The 21,229-nt window shown below is 39.7% G+C and overlaps 1 protein-coding gene across 1 annotated transcript; it reads right to left on the reverse strand.

The window, feature by feature from the left end:
• Window positions 1–436: 436 nt before the first annotated feature.
• LOC119731351 (lactadherin-like) lies at window positions 437–19,936 on the reverse strand. The gene is made up of 3 exons (XM_038204530.1): window positions 19,849–19,936; window positions 2,183–2,391; window positions 437–1,318 (listed from the first exon to the last, which is right to left on the reverse strand). The coding sequence occupies exons 1-3, from the start codon at window positions 19,934–19,936 to the stop codon at window positions 1,181–1,183; spliced, it is 435 nt and encodes a 144-aa protein (XP_038060458.1). The 3' UTR covers window positions 437–1,180.
• Window positions 19,937–21,229: the final 1,293 nt, after the last annotated feature.

Genomic DNA, 21,229 nt, shown 5'->3' on the forward strand with positions numbered 1-21,229 from the left:
GGAAACTTCAGACTGGCCACTTTTTTGGGCTTTATATTTATCGGATCCTTCTTCAAAATACAATAAGACGTGACATACCTATGCTGATGGGGGGAATTGAGCTATCCATCCATTTATAAGAGTGTCAATCTGCTGTAATATTGCGAGAGTCAATCGTTCACCGCACACAATAGTTACGCTGCCATGTTTGTTTGCGTTATGCCTCGCTTTGATTTTCAAGATGGCGTACCCTTGATAAAGGTCTTTTGACATATACATTTGCTAATACAAACGGCTTCTTGGGCGGATATAGCATAGTGAATGCTGGGGGTCCGGGGCATGCACCACCCACCCCCTCCCCCCTCCCCCCTCCCCCCTCCCCCCTCCCCCCTCCCCCCTCCCCCCTCCCCCCTCCCCCCTCCCCCCTCCCCCTCCCCCCTCCCCCCTCCCCCCCCCCCCCCCGCCCTGAACATTGTGAAATCTACGATACTTTCCCCGCCATTCTATAACACTGTTTGAGAATATAGGAACTTTAGAATTATTTTTCTTTTCTTTGGGCCCAATTTTACTGGTATCATAACATTATCAGAAGCTCAGGGGCTTCATCCGCCCCCAGATTTGGGCTTGATATGAAATAAATAGAGCGAGTGTTTCTCAAATGCTTTTTTTCCGAATTACAAAATTTCAGGACAATAATTTCTCCCATACTAATTCTTTGTAAAAACACCGTACCTTCTAGCAACTAACACATAATATTTCTTTCTTCAATTCGTACATAACATTTCTCTTATTCGTTGTCATGTTCTTAACTTATATTATGTCCTTAAAGTACACAGGAAAAAGCAAGCTTGCTCTAGGACGGTCAAGATTTCTTTGGAGAATTGCCTTTCTTTTTAAAGTGTACTCCCAGGGTTTGTTTTCACTCTAAGTCTTACCAATCAGCTAATTATATATACGTACACACTGACTAACGATTAACCAGTATGCATTTTAAATGCATCAGTAATGTACATTCACAAATTTTAAGAAGAAAAAAAAAGAACTAATAAATATTCATCAAATTTCATTCAAGCTACCGAATAATTCTTGAGTAGAGCCGGTATTTACAAGCATGAATATGTTCGGTTTTTTTTCTACGACAGAGCTACCTTTTGACGTTGAAATCACTTGACTCACTCATCGGCAATGTAATGAGTCTGACTTAATAGCAGCCAATCACTTCAAACCTCATGCAGCAATAGTTGTTCCATTCCGTTGGGTGAATGCGCAGGATTCTGGTGCGCAAGGCAAACGGCAGGCGAGTAGTAACCAGTGTGTTCATGTCCTTGTTACCAGGGAACTGTTCAAAACACAAAACAGAAGAATGGTGTGTTCATGCTGTAGACATTCGAATTGATTCATTATGTCCAGTGGCATATCCAGAGGGGGGGGGGGGGAGGGGGGGCAGGGGCACCGTGCCCCCCCCCCCCCCCCGGATGATTTTTGAAAGATATTTTGCTCAGTAAGTATTTCCATAAATGTTAGAGAGTTCTGACATCAACCCAAAAAAAAAGAAAACCAGCTAAAAAAAAATTGTGATATTTATGTCAGAACACAAAAACGGGGAGCTTGATCAAGTCCCCCTTGTCAGGTTTTGCGTAATTTTTAGCCCAATTTACGGACACCTTATTTCCCCCTTTTTTGGTTTTTGTTGGCTAAATATCAAGATGATTTATATTTATACATGATTTCCCATTCGTTTTTGTTAGGATAACTGTGTCATTAAGTAACATTGTGAGTTTGAAGCTCATCAATACTTAGATTTGGCAAGACTACTTGATGATATCTGAAGGAAAAGGAAATGCGCGTAACCTTAGGGTATAGGCCCCTAAAGGGAGCCATTTTGGATCTTTATTATGTCTTCATAATCTTCAAGTCTCCGATATTCTTTGAAAAAAAAAAAGTGAGTAAGGATATGTAAGTAAAATCCCCAAAATATACTTTTCAAAAATGGAAAAAAAATAGATCTACCCAAAATTGGGAATAAATAAAATACACGACAGGGATTAACGCCTTAATATGCAAATTAGGCACTCTTCCCAAAAGAATTGCAGGTGTCACCCCTTCTTAATACTTTCTCTAGGGCTATAAGAATCTTTATGCCAGGTTTGGTGCTTTGGACCAGTTGGTCACGATTCCAACCGTATGCAACCTGACTATATACCTTTATTGGTGTGCCGTCTGCATCAGTCACGTTATTCCAGGACTGACCATCTTCGCTGTACGTCACTTGGTACTCCGTCACCCAATATGTGTAATCTCCGCTCGCCTGGGTGATCAGACCAGTGATGGTGACTGTGCCAACGAAGTCAACCTGTATCCATGGACTGGTGTTATCAGTAATTTTATCATAACACCATGCTGCAGCGAATCCTGTACAACAACAAAAAACCTAAGATTTCTTACTGCATTCAACGATTTAGCCATATTGCAGGAGATCTGGCTCAAATTTGGACTTCGAGGTATGTTTAACAATCTTTGCCAATAATCTTTGTCTGACCCAACGCTAGACGATTAAGTTGACAAGCGTATCGTCCATGGGCGTTTTTGGCCATTTTGAAAGGGGGGGGTGTCGAATCACGAAATTTGCCGACGGACCGTCACAGAATTTTTTTAATGGTAATTTCCGCCCCAAAAGATCCCTTAAATCTATTTCTTATTCCCCCACATCATGTATTATTATGGTTTAATATGTTGATTACTTTGAATGGAATTAATTTTTCAGTGGGATAAGTTCAACTTCAAACTAAAGAAAATCGTCAAAATTGGCCCTGTCATATTGAAAACGTTTTGGACATGCTCGTCTCAAAACTGCGTGTACACGCCCACAGTACCTGTGGGCATACCTTGTTCAGGCCCATTCCCAGATCCCAGCCTGGGGGATCCTTAAATCCTAAAGTGGATTTCTTTTTATATGCGAGATCTCTTTTTATATGCGAGAGGTGAGCGCGAACCCCTGAAGGCGTGGGGTCAGGGGCCGCCTGAGGGCCCCGAAAAAGTTTTGGATTTTAGATGCTCTGTGGTTCAATCTGAAGGATTTTCTGGGCACTTTCCCCTGACTTTTTATGATGTACTGGCTCGTGTTTAGGGAGATGAGGGAGGGGGGGTCATCAAAGTTGATGTATTACATCACAAATGTTACATCAAACTGAAGCTTGACACTCTTTCGAGTTTTGCCCTCTTTAGCTTGAGCCATGGATTTGAGTCGTCACCAAGGGGGGGGAGGGCAGAGGGGGCTCCGTGAAGATCATGAACGATGGTCTGTGTGCCTCTGTGTGCCTCTTCCATTCGTAAAAAAAGGGTTGTGTAAAATGGTGATAATAGAAATATCCCTTTTAAAGTCGTTATTTGTACGCTTTCTTTTTTTCTACGGTCTTAACTCGAGCACTTGTTCCATACCAAATGTACAGTATTGAAAGGCAAATTCTATAAAAGAGTCTGTATTTGCTTCGTTCTGTCATGCAGTGAGTCCTGTACGCCGACACGTGGTCCATGCACTTACAGTGTATCGTACAATCGTCATGACGTCCCTATAATTCCTGCTTAAAAGATTTTTTTGTGGAAATGCTTTTTTAACATTTCGTTTTTATTTCCAAAAAAGATCATCGAAGGTCTAATCTTTTTTCCGTAGTCGTTTAAAGAAAATCTCTCAGTTCAACATGATCGTTTTTAAAAATCAAATTTATGAACATGACGTAAATAAAAATGGTTTATCTCCACGGTACTTTTGCTGTGTCTCAGTGTGGCGTGATGACTGTGTGTGGGTCAGTGCACGGCCGTTGGGCGCTAGTCTGATTCCCAGACCTGACATTTATTCCCCACGCTCACGTCTAAAATTGTAGGTCAGGCAGCCTCTGTGGCTAAAAGTAAAAATGACGACATTGATGGCCCTTTTTTAAAGCTCGGCTTCGTTTCCGACATCACCTAATCACTAATAGCTTTTAATGTTCTGATCAAATATTTAGATACATCAATTGCTTCGTATAAACATACGGTCGTTAAATTCAAAATAGTACAAGACGCTGCAAAGTTCGCCCGTACGATCCAAGTATACTTGATGCACAAAATCGTCGTTGAATTTCAAGTTTTCGAAATGAAAGAAATTGATATTAATTATCAACTCATTTAAAAGTTTTTAATAAGCAATTAGCAGTTAATTAAACAGAAATTGTACTCGAAAATACTCGGGCGCTTGTTGCAGACGTGCAAGAAACAACATTTGTGTTGGTGTTGTGTGTATTATGTGACGCACACACGACGTGTAAGGTACATTGAATGGAAACGGCGGGAAATACGTATATGTATGCCACAAAAGTCCACCGCGTGCGATGTAAACATATATTCATCCGTCTTTTCTCAAGAACGGTAAGACATTAGGTTAGTTTCCTTTGAAGACATTTGAAAGAGTATAAAGAAACAACCCTAACAACATAATAATTTCGTGAATTTCAGGCCGAATAATACCCCTTAGTTAAAAGGGCCAGTACCCGATTTAACTAAACGATGCGACGCGTCGCAACTCAATTTACGACGTGTAACACGTCGCAACTCGCGATGCGTCGTATCATCCATTAAACGAAACTTGAGTGTTGAAGGCGTTGTTTTCAAGTGGTCATTACCAAATAAGAAGAGTCCTTTTCTTAGCCAGTTTTATGCCTTAATCATCACATAAACGAGATTATAATACCGAGGCAGTGTGTGTAAAGTTGTAAATAGAAAATTCATTGAATAATTATGAAATAACCTGGAATATTGCAGTTACAATTTCAAAGTAGCTATACAGTCCACTGAGAGCTTGTTTTCCTTTAAAATTGCTTCACACGGCCGCCATTTTATTTGACGTTTAACAAATTTTGGGCGGAGGTCCGACGACTGATTGTTGAATATCAGATGACTATTTGCTGTACGCTGACTAAAGACTAGCCTTGGTCAAGGCGCTAGTTGTTATTAATCCCGGCCGTAGCGCGGTAAACGATATCTGAAACCGGCATTTTTTAAAGGGATATTACGTTCTTGAATGCGCCAAGTTGGGCAACAAAATTGGAGAGAGCATTTAGAAAAAGGATATAAATATCGACACCATAACATTCCTTTAAAAGACAAAATCGAGCTGTTGGGTGCTGGTCTTGAATTCTGCCGCACTTGTCTTACCAGTGCATTGCATTTTGCGGACGCGCGAGAAACACTATTTGTGCCGTGTGTATTATTTGCCACACTCGCGCAACGAGTACCGTACATTGAATGGACACGGCTGAAATGTCCGCCGCGTTCGATCCACGCGATGTAAACGACCGTCACCCCCTACTTTCTTAAGAACGGTAAGACATTATAATATTGGTTTTCCCGGCCAATTTCACCAAGTTCTCATTCAATTTAACGCCTGGCTCATTCGATTTAGATTGAAATTGAAAGATCATGCAGATCGGCATTCGACAGTCAAAAAGAATCATTCAATTTCACTATCCGAGCATTCTATAGCCTTTTAGCTTCACTCGTCCCCATCAAAGATGCATTCATATTAAAAGTATCGCGTTGTTCATTCAATTTCGTCTAAACCATTAGTAAGGGGTTGATCGGGCATTCGTTTTCATTAATGGGTGAACGTGTTTCACATTTTGTCAAACATCTTTTAAAACTTAATACGTGTCCGTATTCCTTAGCGTATATCATATTTGATGACTTCAAACCGTAGATTGACTTTCTTTCTTAAAGGGTATGTGCAATGAATTTTTCTCAGGAATTCTTTTTGCGCAAGTGTGTGAAATGTTAAACTACACATTTGACAACACTTTTTGGGTTAATCTTATTGCAAATGTGCACTTCTTGAGGCATTTAAAAGTGTCCATGTTTTTCCGGACTAGGGCCCTGTCACACTTCTGCGTATCCTAATTCCTTATGAGTTGCGCATTGACATTTTTTTTCATACGCAGTCGTACGCACAATACGCACCTCATATGCATTTCTATCGTTTTGTGTAAGTTTTATGTACGCAGGAATGCGCATGGTACGACCCAGTACGCAGGATAGTTTTGGGCATGCACAAAACTACGCTGCGTACGCTGTTACGCAGGTCATAAGTTATAAATACGCAGCGCATCGGTCACGCATCGGTCGAGTGCGTTACGAGTACGCTATGTGTTCGTGACGCATCCCGTCAGCATATAAGCCACCTGTATTGGACGTATACATAGCGTACTTGCAGCGCAGATGCCACGCACGCTGAACGGCGAGCGGCGGAAATGCGGCGGGAATACGCTCAGAAGTGCGTCAAGCATGCGGTTGGCATAAGTCGGGTGCGTCCGGAATATGCTGGGCATGCGCACTGCATACTGACCTATTCGCAGCCCGAAAAATAATGTTGTGCACTGCATACGCAACTCTACGCATCTCGTACGCAATGGATGCGTTGAATTCGTTACTTGTACGCTAGATGTGCGTCGCACATAAGTCAAAGTGATCAAACATTTCGACGTAAATTGAGCGTACGGCTGCGTATTGAAAATTTTTGATAAGGAACTCATAAAGAATTAGGATACGCAAAAGTGTGACAGGGGCTTAACGCTGATGCTGTGATGTCATTTCAGAAAGACACTGTTCAGTTTAGGGTTTTTTCTTTCAAATTATTCATCCAAAATTTGCTAATTGAAAACATTTGTGGGAAAGGGATGGTCAATTGCTTACTGCCATGTACTGACACACCATACAATCACCAAATAAGAGAAATTTATGACAGCAAAATATCCAAAATTCTAGCAACTTTTTTTGCTGAAATAGTCGTGTAACATTAATCATGCTCGGAATGCCATCACGGGTTTCTAATGAATATGAAACTTTGCATTAGCATAAATACGGAGAAGGCATCAAAAACACCCCTCAAAATGGAAAATAAAACTTGCAAATGAGGTTAAATGAGACACAAAGATGTATTGCATTGAAAACTGTGCATGGGCCCTATAAATATGGTAAGTGTTCGGTCAGACATACGTAAGAAAACACTTAAGAATTAACGCAAGAGATGTGTTCCCGCATTTCGAAACATATTACGTGTCCCGATGAAGAAATCGTCAACGTAAAAAAGCCCCTTGATCAAACGTTTAAACAAGTAGAAAAGATCAACAGTGAAAAAGAAATTATCTTCGTACCTTTCAATTCATTATTTCGTTGCATCTTGTTTCCCTCATATCAGTTGATTTGTATGGTGGCTTTAAAGGGACATCGCACATATATATTGACGCCAATATTGACGCCAATATTCACGACATGGCCCCCATGTCGCAAATATTGACGCCAATATTGACGCCAATATTCACGACATGGAGCCAAGTCGCAAATATTGACGCCAATATTGACGCCAATATTCACGACATGGAGCCAAGTCGCAAATATTGACGCCAATATTGACGCCAATATTCACGACATGGTCTCCAAGTCGCAAATATTGACGCCAATATTGACGCCAATATTCACGACATGGTCTCCAAGTCGCAAATATTGACGCCAATATTGACGCCAATATTCACGACGTGAACCCAAGTCGCAAATATTGACGCCAATATTGACGCCAATATTCACGACATGGTCTCCAAGTCGCAAATATTGACGCCAATATTGACGCCAATATTCACGACATGGTCTCCAAGTCGCAAATATTGACGCCAATATTGACGCCAATATTCACGACATGAACCCAAGTCGCAAATATTGACGCCAATATTGACGCCAATATTCACGACATGGCCCAAGTCGCAAACCCACTCAGGCGTGAATTTTTTTCACAGCTTCTTGGGGTGTCCGTTACCCACACAGTCTGGCACCCAGACCCACCTATCTCTGGCTGAACGTTCGTCGTGAGGCGCAGCGCGAACCATGGATGTACATGTACATTGGACGCAAGGTGACCGTTTTAGCCGATTTTCGGCTAACTTTGACAGAATTTTTGTAAAAAACGAGAGTTTGACAGAAAATTTGACAGAATGGATTTTTTGGGGGGCAGATTTCTGGCACAATTCTGCAAAAATGGTTGTCAATTTGATTTGATGACTGAGAACAGCAAATTTGAACAAAAAATTAACAGCAAATTTGAACAGCAAATTTGAACAAAAAATTTGGTACATATGTTTAAAAAAGCTTCAATCCTTTCAAACAAACCCTGGCATAATGGGACAGGTTGGCCGGTCTATGCAAATACTTGTCGCAAAGTTGCGCTTTTTATTTTTGGGACTCGATCGAGTCTTATTAGCCTTCGCTCGAGTCGAGTCGAGTCTTCTGAAGAGGGACTCGAGTCGAGTCGAGTCATTTGCTCGCAGTGACTCGAGTCGAGTCGAGTCATTTGCTCGCAGTGACTTAAGTCGAGTCGAGTCATTTACCTTTAGGGAATTGAGTCGAGTAACCAAATATTGTGACTCGAGTCGGACTCGAGTCGAGTAACCAAAAATTGTGACTCAAGTCAGACTCGAGTCGAGTCATTGATCTCGAGATCAATGACTCGACTCGAGTCCGACTCGAGTCACAATTTTGGGTGATTCGACTCGACTCGAGTCCCTAAGGGTAAATGACTTGACTTGACTCGAGTCACTGCGAGCAAATGACTCGAGTCGACTCGAGTCCGTCATCAGAAGACTCGACTCGACTCAAGCGAAGGCTAATAAGACTCGATCGAGTCCCTAAAATAAAAAGCGCAACTTTGCGAAAAGTATTTGCAATGACGGTGCAAAATGTATGCTCACTTTACTTTGCGAATAGCAGTCATGTTCAAATATACGAGTGTCAAAGACTCCCACCTAATTTGGTTCTAGAATGCACAAAATACTATCCAGGAACCAGATTTTTAAACACATTTACTAATTCGCTGTTTCATCGTTGGTTTTGGGCGATTTCTTATAAAACTTTTGGATTTGAACGCTCGCTAAAGTTATGGCCTCCTTTTATAAATTTTGGTATACATAGTGTTCAAATAATCGTGATTCGGACTGACTCGAGCTAAATATTTGACTCGACTCGACTCGACTCGACCTTTTGACCTAATGACTCGACTCGATTTGAGTCACTTCTTTAAAATGACTCGACTCGACTCGAGTCACTTCTTTAAAATGACTCGACTTGACTTGAGTCACAACAATCAGTGACTCGTTACAACTCTGGGTCTAGGTGCTGAAGTTCACTGGAAACGTCGTCGTGGCCGGATCCACGTTTTGCCCGAAATTTACGGGATAATTTCATAACATCTTTATGTGACTATAGATTGTTTATAATGTGAGTTGAACCTTAATTAAGGTAATACTACCAATCTACATGTGATTTTAAGTGTTTATAGTGTATTTCGAGTATTTCTGGGAAATTTGGCAAATTTTTGATAAATCTGACAGATTTTTTATGTGCATTTAGCACAATTTGGCTCTGACCTTACGGTCACACTGATTGGACGTCCGTGTCCTTGCAGCGAAGGAAGTTTGCGTCAACACAAACACAATATTAAAACGTGTGTGCTGTAGAGTGGGGTGCGCCAGACAAGTTGCTTGAATTGCATACCTAGGTTGCTAAAAAAGAAGAATATTCTCGCCTGAGTGGGTTTGCGACTTGGGCAATGTCGTGAATATTGGCGTCAATATTGGCGTCAAAAGTTGCGACATGGAGGCTATGTCGTGAATATTGGCGTCAATATTGGCGTCAATATTTGCGACTTGGAGACCGTGTCGTGAATATTGGCGTCAATATTGGCGTCAATATTTGCGACTTGGCTACATGTCGTGAATATTGGCGTGAATATTGGCGTCAATATTTGCGACTTGGAGACCATGTCGTGAATATTGGCGTCAATATTGGCGTCAATATTTGCGAATTGGGTTCATGTCGTGAATATTGGCGTCAATATTTGCGACATGGGGGCCATGTCGTGAATATTGGCGTCAATATTGGCGTCAATATATATGTGCGATGTCCCTTTAAAGCCACCATAGATTTGTAACATTGTACATTTTACAGTTATCAAGATTTGGGGGGGGTGGAAAATGAACCTCGGAGAAAAATAGGAAAAATATCAATTAAAAAATCTTACTAATTTAAATGACCAAACGATGAAAGCGATTGCCCTAAGCGAATAAGATACGAAAAGCATGGTTATACGTTATAAGCGCACAAAGGTTCGCTAATTTGAATGCGTCAACCGTCAAAAGGTTGCAAAGACTTAAATTTAGACTGCTACAAGTTAAGTCTTGAGTGCACCAAAAAAGAAATGGGCTGCCCGAAAACGAAAACGAACATTCACAGCAAAATCTTGGCTGCCTAAAAATGAAATTGAATGAACCCCAAGTGAAAAAGAAACCCCAATTGGACCACATGTGCAAAACTCACGCGAAATTGAATGGCTGATAATGAATCTGATTAGAAAAAATCGTAAATTCGCCGGGAAAACCTATAATATATGTTTCTCCGGCCAATTTTATCAATTTTTCACTCAGTTTAACACCTATGGTGAATTCATTTTAGATTAAAATGAAAATATCACGCATACCGTCATTCGACCATCAAAAAGAACAATTTAATTTCATTATTCTAGCATTCTGAAAGTATCGTCTTGTTCTTTGAATTTCGTCTGAACCAACAGTAAGGGTTGATCGGACATTTATTTTCATTAATGAGCAAACATAATATTTAACATTCTGTCAAGCATATCTTAACTTCCTGCATGTCTGTATTCCTATAAAATTCTTAGTTATCTTAGCGTAAATCATATTATAGTTTTTTACTAAAATGATACTTTTTGAATAGGAGTGAAAGACATTATCAGTGTGCAAGATATGCATCTTTCAGACATTTCATAAACTGAATATTTGAATATTTGGTCAGGTGCAACTTGGAATAAATTATTACGTTATTTCATGAATTTTAGACGATCTGTGTTGCGATCTTAGGCAGTTTTTAACAATGTAAACACATTTTTGTGAGTAAAACATCATCTTTTAAACATTGTTTGTTCGAGTTTGAAGTCATTGACTCAGCCTTTCTGAGCTTAATTTTGCTACAATTTTCATACGGGGATGAAAAATGTACGTAGGGGGACATATATCCCCCACCCACTTTAAAAATTGTTAGGGGGGGGCTCGGCTCCCCCCCCCCCCCCCCCCCATTATCAGTTGTAACTTTACAAAAAGTCATGCCATTGTGCCATCGGCTGTATGGGGGCGCCTTCGTAAGAATTGTATTCATGTATCGCCCTAAACGGAAAATACATCCGTTATTCTAGTGCGCATAATGTTCGATTAAAACAGCATCCCCGTAGACAGATGGTACCAGCCCAACCCCCCCCCCCCGCCCCCCCCCCCTTTTAATTTGATTTTACGGAGACCAATTGTACTGAGAAAAAATGTGTCTGTATATACATTTCAGCCTGGATGTGCAAGTGCCCTTTTCAAGACATTGTTAACCCCCCCCCCAATGCTACTCTCGCTATTGTCTAATTTAAACTAGCGATCAAACTAATTGGTACTGATCAATCAATGGCTAACAACCTGTATAAATCTCTGATGCTGTACGTGGCTGAAATGATTCGGTTAGATGAAACTCGCCCTTTGTATAAAAAATGTACTAGAAGTGCAGGGAGTTATCATCTTTTACAGCGGAGGATTAGGACGTTATAGCGGTATACCAACACATTTGTCCCTTCTTCTCCTTCCTTTTCTTTTTTGTTGTATCTCAAAACCATAGACTCTGTACGCGTCTTTTCTGGACGCAACTTTTGACTTTCATCTTTGTCATACATCATTCAAAGTTAGCACAGACATAGCCCCTACTGCAAAGTTGTGTCTCGACAAGTTTATGTCATGATGACATCATCATTTGCCAAGTGACATCACCACAGGTGCATTTTTTAATGGCCTATATCTAGAGAACTACAAGGCAGATTTGGTCGAAATTTTCTTTATACACATATCGGGATGTGCTGTAACTGAAGCTGACATTAAAATGATGTAATATGATTTTATATGGATTTTGTACATGTTGAAGTTCATTGCCATATCTAATGAACGCAACATAGTAAATTCAAAATTCTTTCTGTAATTGGTTTGTTAGGTCATGAAACTTGGAGGGAAAGTAGATAATATGTTTTGCAAAATCCGAAATGACGTCAAGATGACATTGTTTTTTTTCTTATTGTAGAACCACAATGTGTTTTGAATGGAAATTTCCAACAGCGACTGGCAGTTAATAACGAACGCGAAATGAAAGAAGCTTACCCTTCTCAGTCGAATGCACAAAGCAATCAAAGTGGAGGATTGTTAAAGTTTGTTTCCCTGACAACGCTGCTTTGGGCGTTGTGTAGTTAGAGTTGAGTACACTGTTCAGAATATTGCACTTTATGACAGTTGTTCCCTATTAATTAACAGCTAAAAATAGCCGATGACTTTCACTGTTGATCTTTGTTATTATAGAAGCTTTTTCTTTAGAATAAGACAAAAAGGCCCATATATCCCGCACAGACATTGTACACTGTTTTCTGTATATTGTCACTTACCCATTCTTTCATATCTTAATGAAAGTTGGTATGGAAAGAGACCCTATGCTAAAACAGTATGTGCATCAGTTACTTTGGGGCAAACATTACTGTTAATGTTTATATACCAGTCACAACATCCATATATTTTGTACTTACAGACTACAATGCGAGTTTTCCTGATATTGTAAATCCTTCCAAATCTTTGCAGTTCACAACAAGTCTCCCACAAAATAGTCATTCACTCTCAGCTGTGAAAATGTCAACCACCACTGTGTTTTGTACATGTACTTGCATTGAAAATGACAGCGTCATCTACCTGTTCATAAGGCCAACAAAATAAGTCTCCGGTTTCTGGTATGGAGCTTGCCCAAAAAAGTTGTGCGGTGACGCGGCTTTTTTGGTTTTTTTTACCTGGTTTTTTTGCTTCAAATGTCGGCTGATGACTGCAAATGGTGCCCGACTAAACTTATTAAGGGAGACCAGAGAGGCCACATAAAGCTTATTCTCGAGCATAACCCCATCTAAAAACCCATCTGGTTCCCGGATGGTATTTTGTGCGTTCTAGAACCATGAGGTGAGAGTCTGTGACACTTGTATATTTGTACATGACTGCTATTCGCAAAGTAAAGTGAGCATACATTTTGCACCGTAAGTCATTGCGAATACTTTTCGCAAAGTTGCGCTTTTTATTATTGGGACTCGATCGAGTCTTAATTATCAGCCTTTGCTCGAGTCGAGTCGAGTCCTTTGATGAGGGACTGGAGTCGAGTCGAGTCATTTGCTCGCAGTAAAGTCGAGTTGAGTCATTTACCCTTAGGGACTCGAGTCGAGTCGAGTCACCAACAATTGTGACTCGAGTCGGACTCGAGTCGAGTAATTAACTCGAGTCATTACAACTCTGCCAAGACCAGCCAACTTGTCCTATTGTTATGTCAGGGTTTGTTTGAAAGGATTGAAGCTTTTTAAACAAATATGTATCATTTTTTGTTCAAATTTGTTGTTCAGATTTGTTCAGTTTTTGTTCAAATTTGCTGTTCTCATCAAATCAAATTTACAACAATTTTTGCAGAATTCTGTCTGAAATCTGCCCCCAAAAAATCCATTCTGTAAAATTTTCTGTCAAACTCTCGGTTTTTTTTACAATATTCGGACAAGGTTAGCCGAAAATGGGCTAAAACGGTCACCTTGGTACACATGCACTATTACGTGTATACACAGATATTGTACATCATGATTCAATCCGCGGGATACGGCGCGGTATGCATGGTACGTCAGGGAATTAGACTATGAATATGCATGTATTTGGGGTAATTATGCAACATATATAATGAGCGCTACATACATTAGGCAAAACAGATGCGCGCGCATTACACGACCAATAGCAAGTACCCTAGAGGTTGTTCTGACAGGTTCGTGGGTGATATTGGTTTGTCGTGATAGCGCCCTCTCGCGGTGGCCGATTATAGCGTTGGCCGGTTATCGGCGTAGCAAACAAGAACAACGTCTAGCCCCTAGACTAAGATGCTTTCTGCTTTGTGCCAACTATTTAGTTCCTTGATCACAAATTAACAAGACTTTCCATATCGGTGCCAGCCCACAGGGCAAACAGTCGCCACACTGACTTCAAATCCAGCCATAAGAAGCAGTAAGCTCAACACATCCATGCTGTTTCTGATAATTAGGAATGTTCAGGTGTACGGATATATTGTTTTTTAGGATAGCCTCAGTACTGCTCAGCTTTTCTGCCAGTAATTGCAACTGAATTTTGAGTGTAGAACCACAACATGTTTTGCATGGAAATAACATCAACTGACGGTTTAACCCTATAGGGGCCGGGTTATTTCGACCATCTCTCAGCCGGGGGGTGGGAGGGGGGCGGATTCCGCCCCCCCCCCCCCCCAAGATCTCGGCCATCGAGTGACGAAAATTTTTGAAACTCGGTACATGCATAGAACAGCTCATCATGAACATACCCAAGAAATTTCATGACTATAGGTCAAAGGGTTTTGAAATTATGGCTAATTAGTTATTCATATGTACGAATGGTAATTCTGCTCTGTGTACATGACGTATATGGGAAAATTCAGTTTTCGCGGCGCGTAGCGCCGGAAATTTTTCGCTGTGCAACAACCCCTGGTCCGATTTTTATATTTTTGGTGTCAAAAGATGCACAAGGCTCGAGGCTAAAAATTCATAACAGCTCGGGTCGAGAAAAAAATTGTTTAAAGGCTATCGCGGAAAAAGTCGAGGGGGGGGGTGCGGATTCCGGCCCCGGCCCCTTTAGGGTTAAGAGCGCGAAATGAAAGAGGCTTACCCTTCTCATTTGAATGCACAAAGCAATCAAAGTCAGGGATTGCTACCAGTTAGTTTCCCTGACAACGCCGCTTTGGCTGTTGTCTAATTGGCAGTTGATTACACCATTGGGAATATTGCATATTTCGACAGTCTTTTGTCACCAGCAGCTAAAAATAGCCGATAATTTTCACAGTTGATCTTTGTGATTATAGAAGCTTTTCTTCACACTGAAGTAAAAATGCCCATTGGTTTCCCCAACAGACACTGTACACTGTTTTATGTATACTGTCACTTCCCCATTCTTTTATATCTTAATGAAACTTGGTGTAGACAAAGACCCTGTGCTAAAGCAGTACGTGTATATTTTACCACAAACCCTGATGTCATATTGACCATGATATGTCACATCCTATCAGTGTAAAAACAATTTGAGTATCTAAAAAACTATTTGCGGTAACTTCAGGGGCGGGATCCAGGATTTTCCAAAGGGTGAAGGGCGTGATTTTTTTAAACCTGTAGGAGAAGTTTTGTCGTGATACACCAACGTGAGAAGCTACGGCGTGGGGTTCGGGGCCGACTAAATGGTCCCGAAATTGTGAACTTTAGAAGCTCTTTGGTGCCTTTTAGAGCAAATCTTGGTATCTTTGAGGTAGATTTTTCCTCAAAATTCAGAGCAGATAGATAACATTTTTTTTTTAATAAAAATATAATAAATATTTCACAAACATATCAATTTTCTGAACTGGAAAAGTTCGGATGAAAAGTAAGTTTCAAATTAAAACAAATTAAGCAAAAACAAAAAAATTCTGCTTCGTATTACATGACCTTCCAAAATTAGGGTCGTTAGGTCGGAATTTTTTTTTATTTCGCCAAAATATGTTTTGTGCTGATTGAATTAATGGAGCATACAAGGAATCATGCATAATTTGTGCCTTAATAATGTTCATTCGCGCCACAAAAGTAATCGAGACTGTCCATCAAAAGTGATAAAAACTTGCCTCACCTAATATGAAAAACCTGTATTTAAGGTGGATGATTCTTAAAAATAATGGAGAATTGAAGTCCTCCACGCCACTATGCTCAACGTTAGTCACCGTCAGCCGCCAGCCAGCAGTGGCCATATATCGCCTCGCGCACACGGCGCACTATCAGTGTGCATACCTGCACTGTGTATTTGTAGCGGACTCGGCAACGAACCCACGTGCTGTTGCCGAACATTTTTCAGAAACACGCTAACAGTGTATCAAGTACGTATGAGCGGAACAATCTCGTTATAAATATATTTTAATGGAAAATACATACACAGAAAAGAGAGATCACGTTCTGGGAATTAATTGGAATAAATTCTCCTTCCTCATCGATGTTTATTAATTATTTGGTATTTTCTAAGATCCAAATTCGTCCTGTCACGTTATGTAGGTCGTAGTCACTGGTTCCAGTTCTACCAGTGAATGGTGATGGCACTGCACTGCACTGCCATGCTATGCCGCGTGGAACATCGTATACGCGTACAGCGGCATGGCTTTGGTGCATTTTGATCACAAATGCGTCAATAGTTTAGGCTTTTTCGTCAAGATTTAGCATGTCAAGATGAAATATTTTTTTTTAACGATTATAGTGCCATATGTAATTCCAGCGTATCGGGCCGATACGCACGCATAACCCAATGTGTGTCTATAAATGGCTTAAACTCAAACTCTAGTTTTCTTACACATGGAGTACCCCAAGGCTCAATTTTAGGCTCTTTGCTTTTTATAATATATATTAATGATTTTACAAAGTCTTCTAACTTTCTCTCCTTTATATTGTTTGCTGATGACTCTGTTTTATTCTTTTCCCATAGCAACCTCAATTACCTCACTGACACTGTTAACACCGAACATATATCTGTTTCGAGTTGGTTCAGATTTAATAAATTATCCTTAAATATTTCCAAAACTACCTTCATGTTGTTCAACTACCCTGTAATATTATGATTGTTGATTCTGTAATTATCAAAACTGATTGTTGTAAATGTTTGGGTTTGTTTATTGACTCAGGGCTAACATGGAAAAATCATGTTGATCATTTATGTAAAATCATTGCAAGAAACGTAGGTGTATTAACAAAATCAAGCATCTTTTACCTGTAAATGTTTTGGAATTTCTTAATAACACCCTAATTGTCTCTCATCTTAACTATGGTTTACTTGCTTGGGGTAGTAGTTCTGCTACAAGACTACTTCTATAACAGAAAAGAGCCTTGCGTGTAATTAATTTTGCCGACTTCTATGAACACACTTATCCCCTTTTTATAAAACATAAAACTTTAAAACTTAATGATATGTATAACGTTCAGCTTGGGTCTTTAATGTATCAATCTTCTCGCAATACTTTACCATCTTCCATTAATAGTATTTTTAGCCAGAAGTGAATTTCATTCTCATTGGACTCACCAAGCTTCTAATTTTTATATTCTATTTAGTCGTACCTCTCTTGCTCAAAATACTGTTGAATACAAGGGATCCAAGCTGTGGAATTCGTTCTCTACACAACTTCAAGCTTCTACCAATCTTTCCACTTATAAACGCCTATTTAAATCAATCTTAATTCAAACTTATTATTAATTCATGCTAGTAGATATATGTTGTTACATGTAGATTGTAGAATATCCATGATTTTATTGCTCATTGCTGACCTGACTAGTTAAAATGATCTGTATTGTATTGTTTGTTTGTCTGTTGTTTACGTCTGAATGTGTATTGTATTAAGGTATGTTGCTTTTCTATGTAATTACTTTAAATACAGCATGCTCATTGAGCCCTACCTCGTGTGACTGACCATTCAATAGTGTTCATTGTAAGTTACTTCCTTTCCCTTGGTTTGGACTTAATGAGCATGCCTGTCTGGGGCCCATGCTTAAAAGCTCTACTTCTTAATGGGCCCCTCTGCAGTGTCTCTAAAATATCAGTTTTGTTGTATTATTTGTAATTCTTTTCTGCTATGCAATTATTTTATGTCATTTATAGATTTGATGCTGTGGAAATAAATGAACCTTGAACCATGAACCACGTGTGTACGTGGGGAGAACATCTTAATGTTTTATCTAAAGGAAAGGGGGGGCATGCACCCTCAACTCCCCCCTCCCCTCCCTGGATCCGTCCCTGAACTTACAATTCTGTCACAAGTACAATGTAAAAGCCACCTCAAATAACTGCGTCATGCCATAATTTGTTGAGCAATCCACAGACATACGTACTGAGAAACTTTCTTAAAATTTTCGTGACTGAAATGTTGCGCAACGTACACAATAAATGGTGGCCCGAGTGTTCTTTGTCATCGCATAAGGTTACATGAAATCGGCTGCAGGAATGAGATTGTCAAATAAAAAAGTCTGAACATTGAAAGGTGTGAAAGATGCGTATCTGTCTATGCATGTTCATGAAGGACCAAATATAACTGTGTGAACTTGAATTATACTGGGTTAGTCAAAAAGAAAGTGACCTAGATTAATGATTTTGTATTTTAAAACCAATTTAATTGGACACACTAATGAAGTACGTTTTAAAAGAGCATTTTTTTATATAAAAAGACAAAGGCAAAAGTTATGGTCCAGCCAAAATGACAAAACATAATGAAAAAATTGCCACACTGAAATTAAGTAAGATTGATTGATAAGATTGACCTGAAAAGATGACACAGCCACCAGGAATAAGATATTGCACGAAGTACACAATAAACCCAGACATAGTATGATAGTGCATAAAGCACACTAGACCCAGACATATTATGAAAATCAAGAATTTAATAAGCATGGTCTTGTATACTCATCTGAAAAGGTGGGTATATTAAAATAGCTTTTAAAAAATAGCAAATGTGAAGTTACAGGCCCCGTACTACACTAGTTACAATGTTAGTGACGTTAAAAATAATAATATGACATGTTTCCTTAAAAAAACTGTGATAAAAATCACACAACGTAACGTGAAAAGATGGTTATCGGCGCAATGTACTGTGAAAAAGCAGAACCGTGTTCATGTCGCTACGCAATGCATCAGCTGAAAATGCGTGGAAAAATGTCTGGTGGATATTATGCCGGATCCGGTTTTCTTCAAGTAGGCCTATGGGTGCACACCAGTAAATAGACCAAATATCCGTCCGCCGAGCTCATGAATACAAGTTATACACTCAAATTCGTCTATATTAGAGAGTTCTGATAGCCATGGAATTGGGAGATTGAAAAGATATGGCAATACACCTCTGGCCCGGACTTTTTTTAGCCATGTTGTGGAGGGATCCCTTTTTGAGATGGCTACTTTTTCACTTTGGGAAATATCATTAATTTTAGGGGTCGTCTTCTTTGGATGAGAATGTCTCGAAAAGTCATCGGTCAACCACACAAAAATTAAAAATAAAATGAAATATGACATGTTGATTATCAGTTTTCTGTGCAGCCTGAACACATGTGAGAGTTTTGAGTATTTTTAACAGAATTTTGAAGTATGAGCATTTACACTGTTGTCTATTGGAATTTATTTGATTGGGTGCACCCCTATACGATGTTAAGCCGGGAAATCTTACAGCGCCCTCCTTGACGCATAATTATAGACAAAGACTTTTCCGCAACTATGCAAAAAAGCAAAAACCAAAAAAAAAAAAAAAAAAATGGGAAGAAAAACAATGGCTTTCAGTTGATGGCGGAAAAGCCAATCTGCAAAGTTGGCGGAAAAGCCTGAATACGAAAAGTAATTGCATTTTAAGAAGTTCGAATCATGGGAAAAACTCCATTGCACGGTCTTTTAAAAGTCTATTCGATAAGATGAAGCTCGACTTTGATTCTGATATAGAGACTAACACTATAGTTACGTGGCCTCCTAATTTGCATACGGATCGCAAAACGCCAGCAAACAGATCATTTTAGAAATCTAGTTTTGCAATGAAATGATTGCAATAAAAAAACTCAAGTTAGTAATTTGGCACAACCACCACATTTCTGAGATTTCCCTGTAAGACATCTTGCTATAGTTGCACTTTAAACAGATTTTTTGGAGTCGAATTACTTACCTTGTTTACCACGGCACTGGGCTCTGAAAGACGCGAAAGCCTTGTTACGAAGTGCGGTCAGATCATCACCGGGTGCAGCCTGGACCATGGCACTACACGTCTTCCCTCGTACAGGTAGAATAAAGAAGGAACTAAAAAGCCCCAGAGTCCAATTGTAGACCCACATTTTACGCGGGTTTCTCATAACCAGCCAGCAGGTCTTCACTTTGATATCTGCGATCAAAACGGGCAGAGCACCACTCCCTGGCACGATGAGCCTTATGTTTTGAATATCGCTTGCTGTCGTCACATAGTTTCCACGGTAACCGTAACAATGGTTATTGTTTGGAGTTGGTTCATCGACGATCATGACAGAGCGAAACCCAATGTCATGTGACGCTCGTTTTTTTTTTCGTTTTTTTTTCCCCTGGAAGAAATATTTTATTCACAACCTCAAAGCAACATCTCAACTATACAAAAACTACTTAAGAAACCAAGGCAATGCCGCAAAATATCTTTTCCTATAATACATTTGGAATACAGAGTAAGTTTTGACACAGTACTTCAAAGGAGTCTCATTTTGTATGACATTTTGCAGTAGATCCATTTGTAATCAAAATGTACTTTTCCAAACTAAAATAACGTTTAGCATTAAGATTCATTAGTGCAAGAGATGATCTGGTATCGTTCATCTTCATCTTATAAATGTGAAAACGACACAAAATAAAGATCAGGTTGAGAGCAATCCACGATTTTTTTTACTTATGCCGAAAAGTGTAGCCTCATCGTCTAAGTGTATGTTTATATTAAGAGCCCTCTCAAACCACTCAATATAACCTGGGTCCAAACACAGATGAAATCTCAAAATAGATCTCACCTACAAAATAGATGAACAAGCGTTTCGCTCTCTAAGATATAAAATATCAATGTAACGAACCGGATAGGGCGCTTGCGCGCTATGCACGTCAAGTCACGTGCAAACATGCGTACGAACATTTTTTTTCTTGCGCGATGCCTGTACGATATGGATTTGGGTAGCCTCGTTTTTCGCCCCAAAAGAACCTGTATCTTCGGTTGTAAAGGGACGAAAGAGGTACGTACATTTAATACAAATCCTTGCTAAATAACGCAACGTCGAAACCTTGTGTTTGAAAGGATTGATTCTTCAAAAAAACAACTTTGAACATTTTAAACATGGCGTCGCGCGTTAGATACATCGACTGCAGTCCTAGTTTAAATATGCCATTTTTTGACACATTCAAATGAGACAATACCAGTGGTTTAGATCGCGCAAGGCATGATGGTAAACAACATGGCGCAGCAAGATCGTTCCCATGAAAACGAGGTTGCCCAGCAGGCTTCAGTTTGCAATTCAGTACAGCCTATGCTTGCACTCCAGTAA

This window comes from Patiria miniata, unplaced genomic scaffold (genome assembly GCF_015706575.1).
Source record: "Patiria miniata isolate m_02_andy unplaced genomic scaffold, ASM1570657v1 HiC_scaffold_23, whole genome shotgun sequence".
Taxonomy (NCBI): Eukaryota; Metazoa; Echinodermata; class Asteroidea; order Valvatida; family Asterinidae; genus Patiria; species Patiria miniata.

Excerpts from the sequence above, each read along its gene's own strand:
- LOC119731351 (XM_038204530.1), bottom strand. The coding sequence starts at position 19,936 with ATGGTCCAGGCTGCACCCGGTGATGATCTGACCGCACTTCGTAACAAG. Across the intron at positions 2,392-19,848 it reads CCAGTGCCGTGGTAAACAAG|GATTCGCTGCAGCATGGTGT; the intron begins GTAAGTAATTCG and ends GTTGTTGTACAG. Across the intron at positions 1,319-2,182 it reads CAGACGGCACACCAATAAAG|TTCCCTGGTAACAAGGACAT; the intron begins GTATATAGTCAG and ends TGTTTTGAACAG.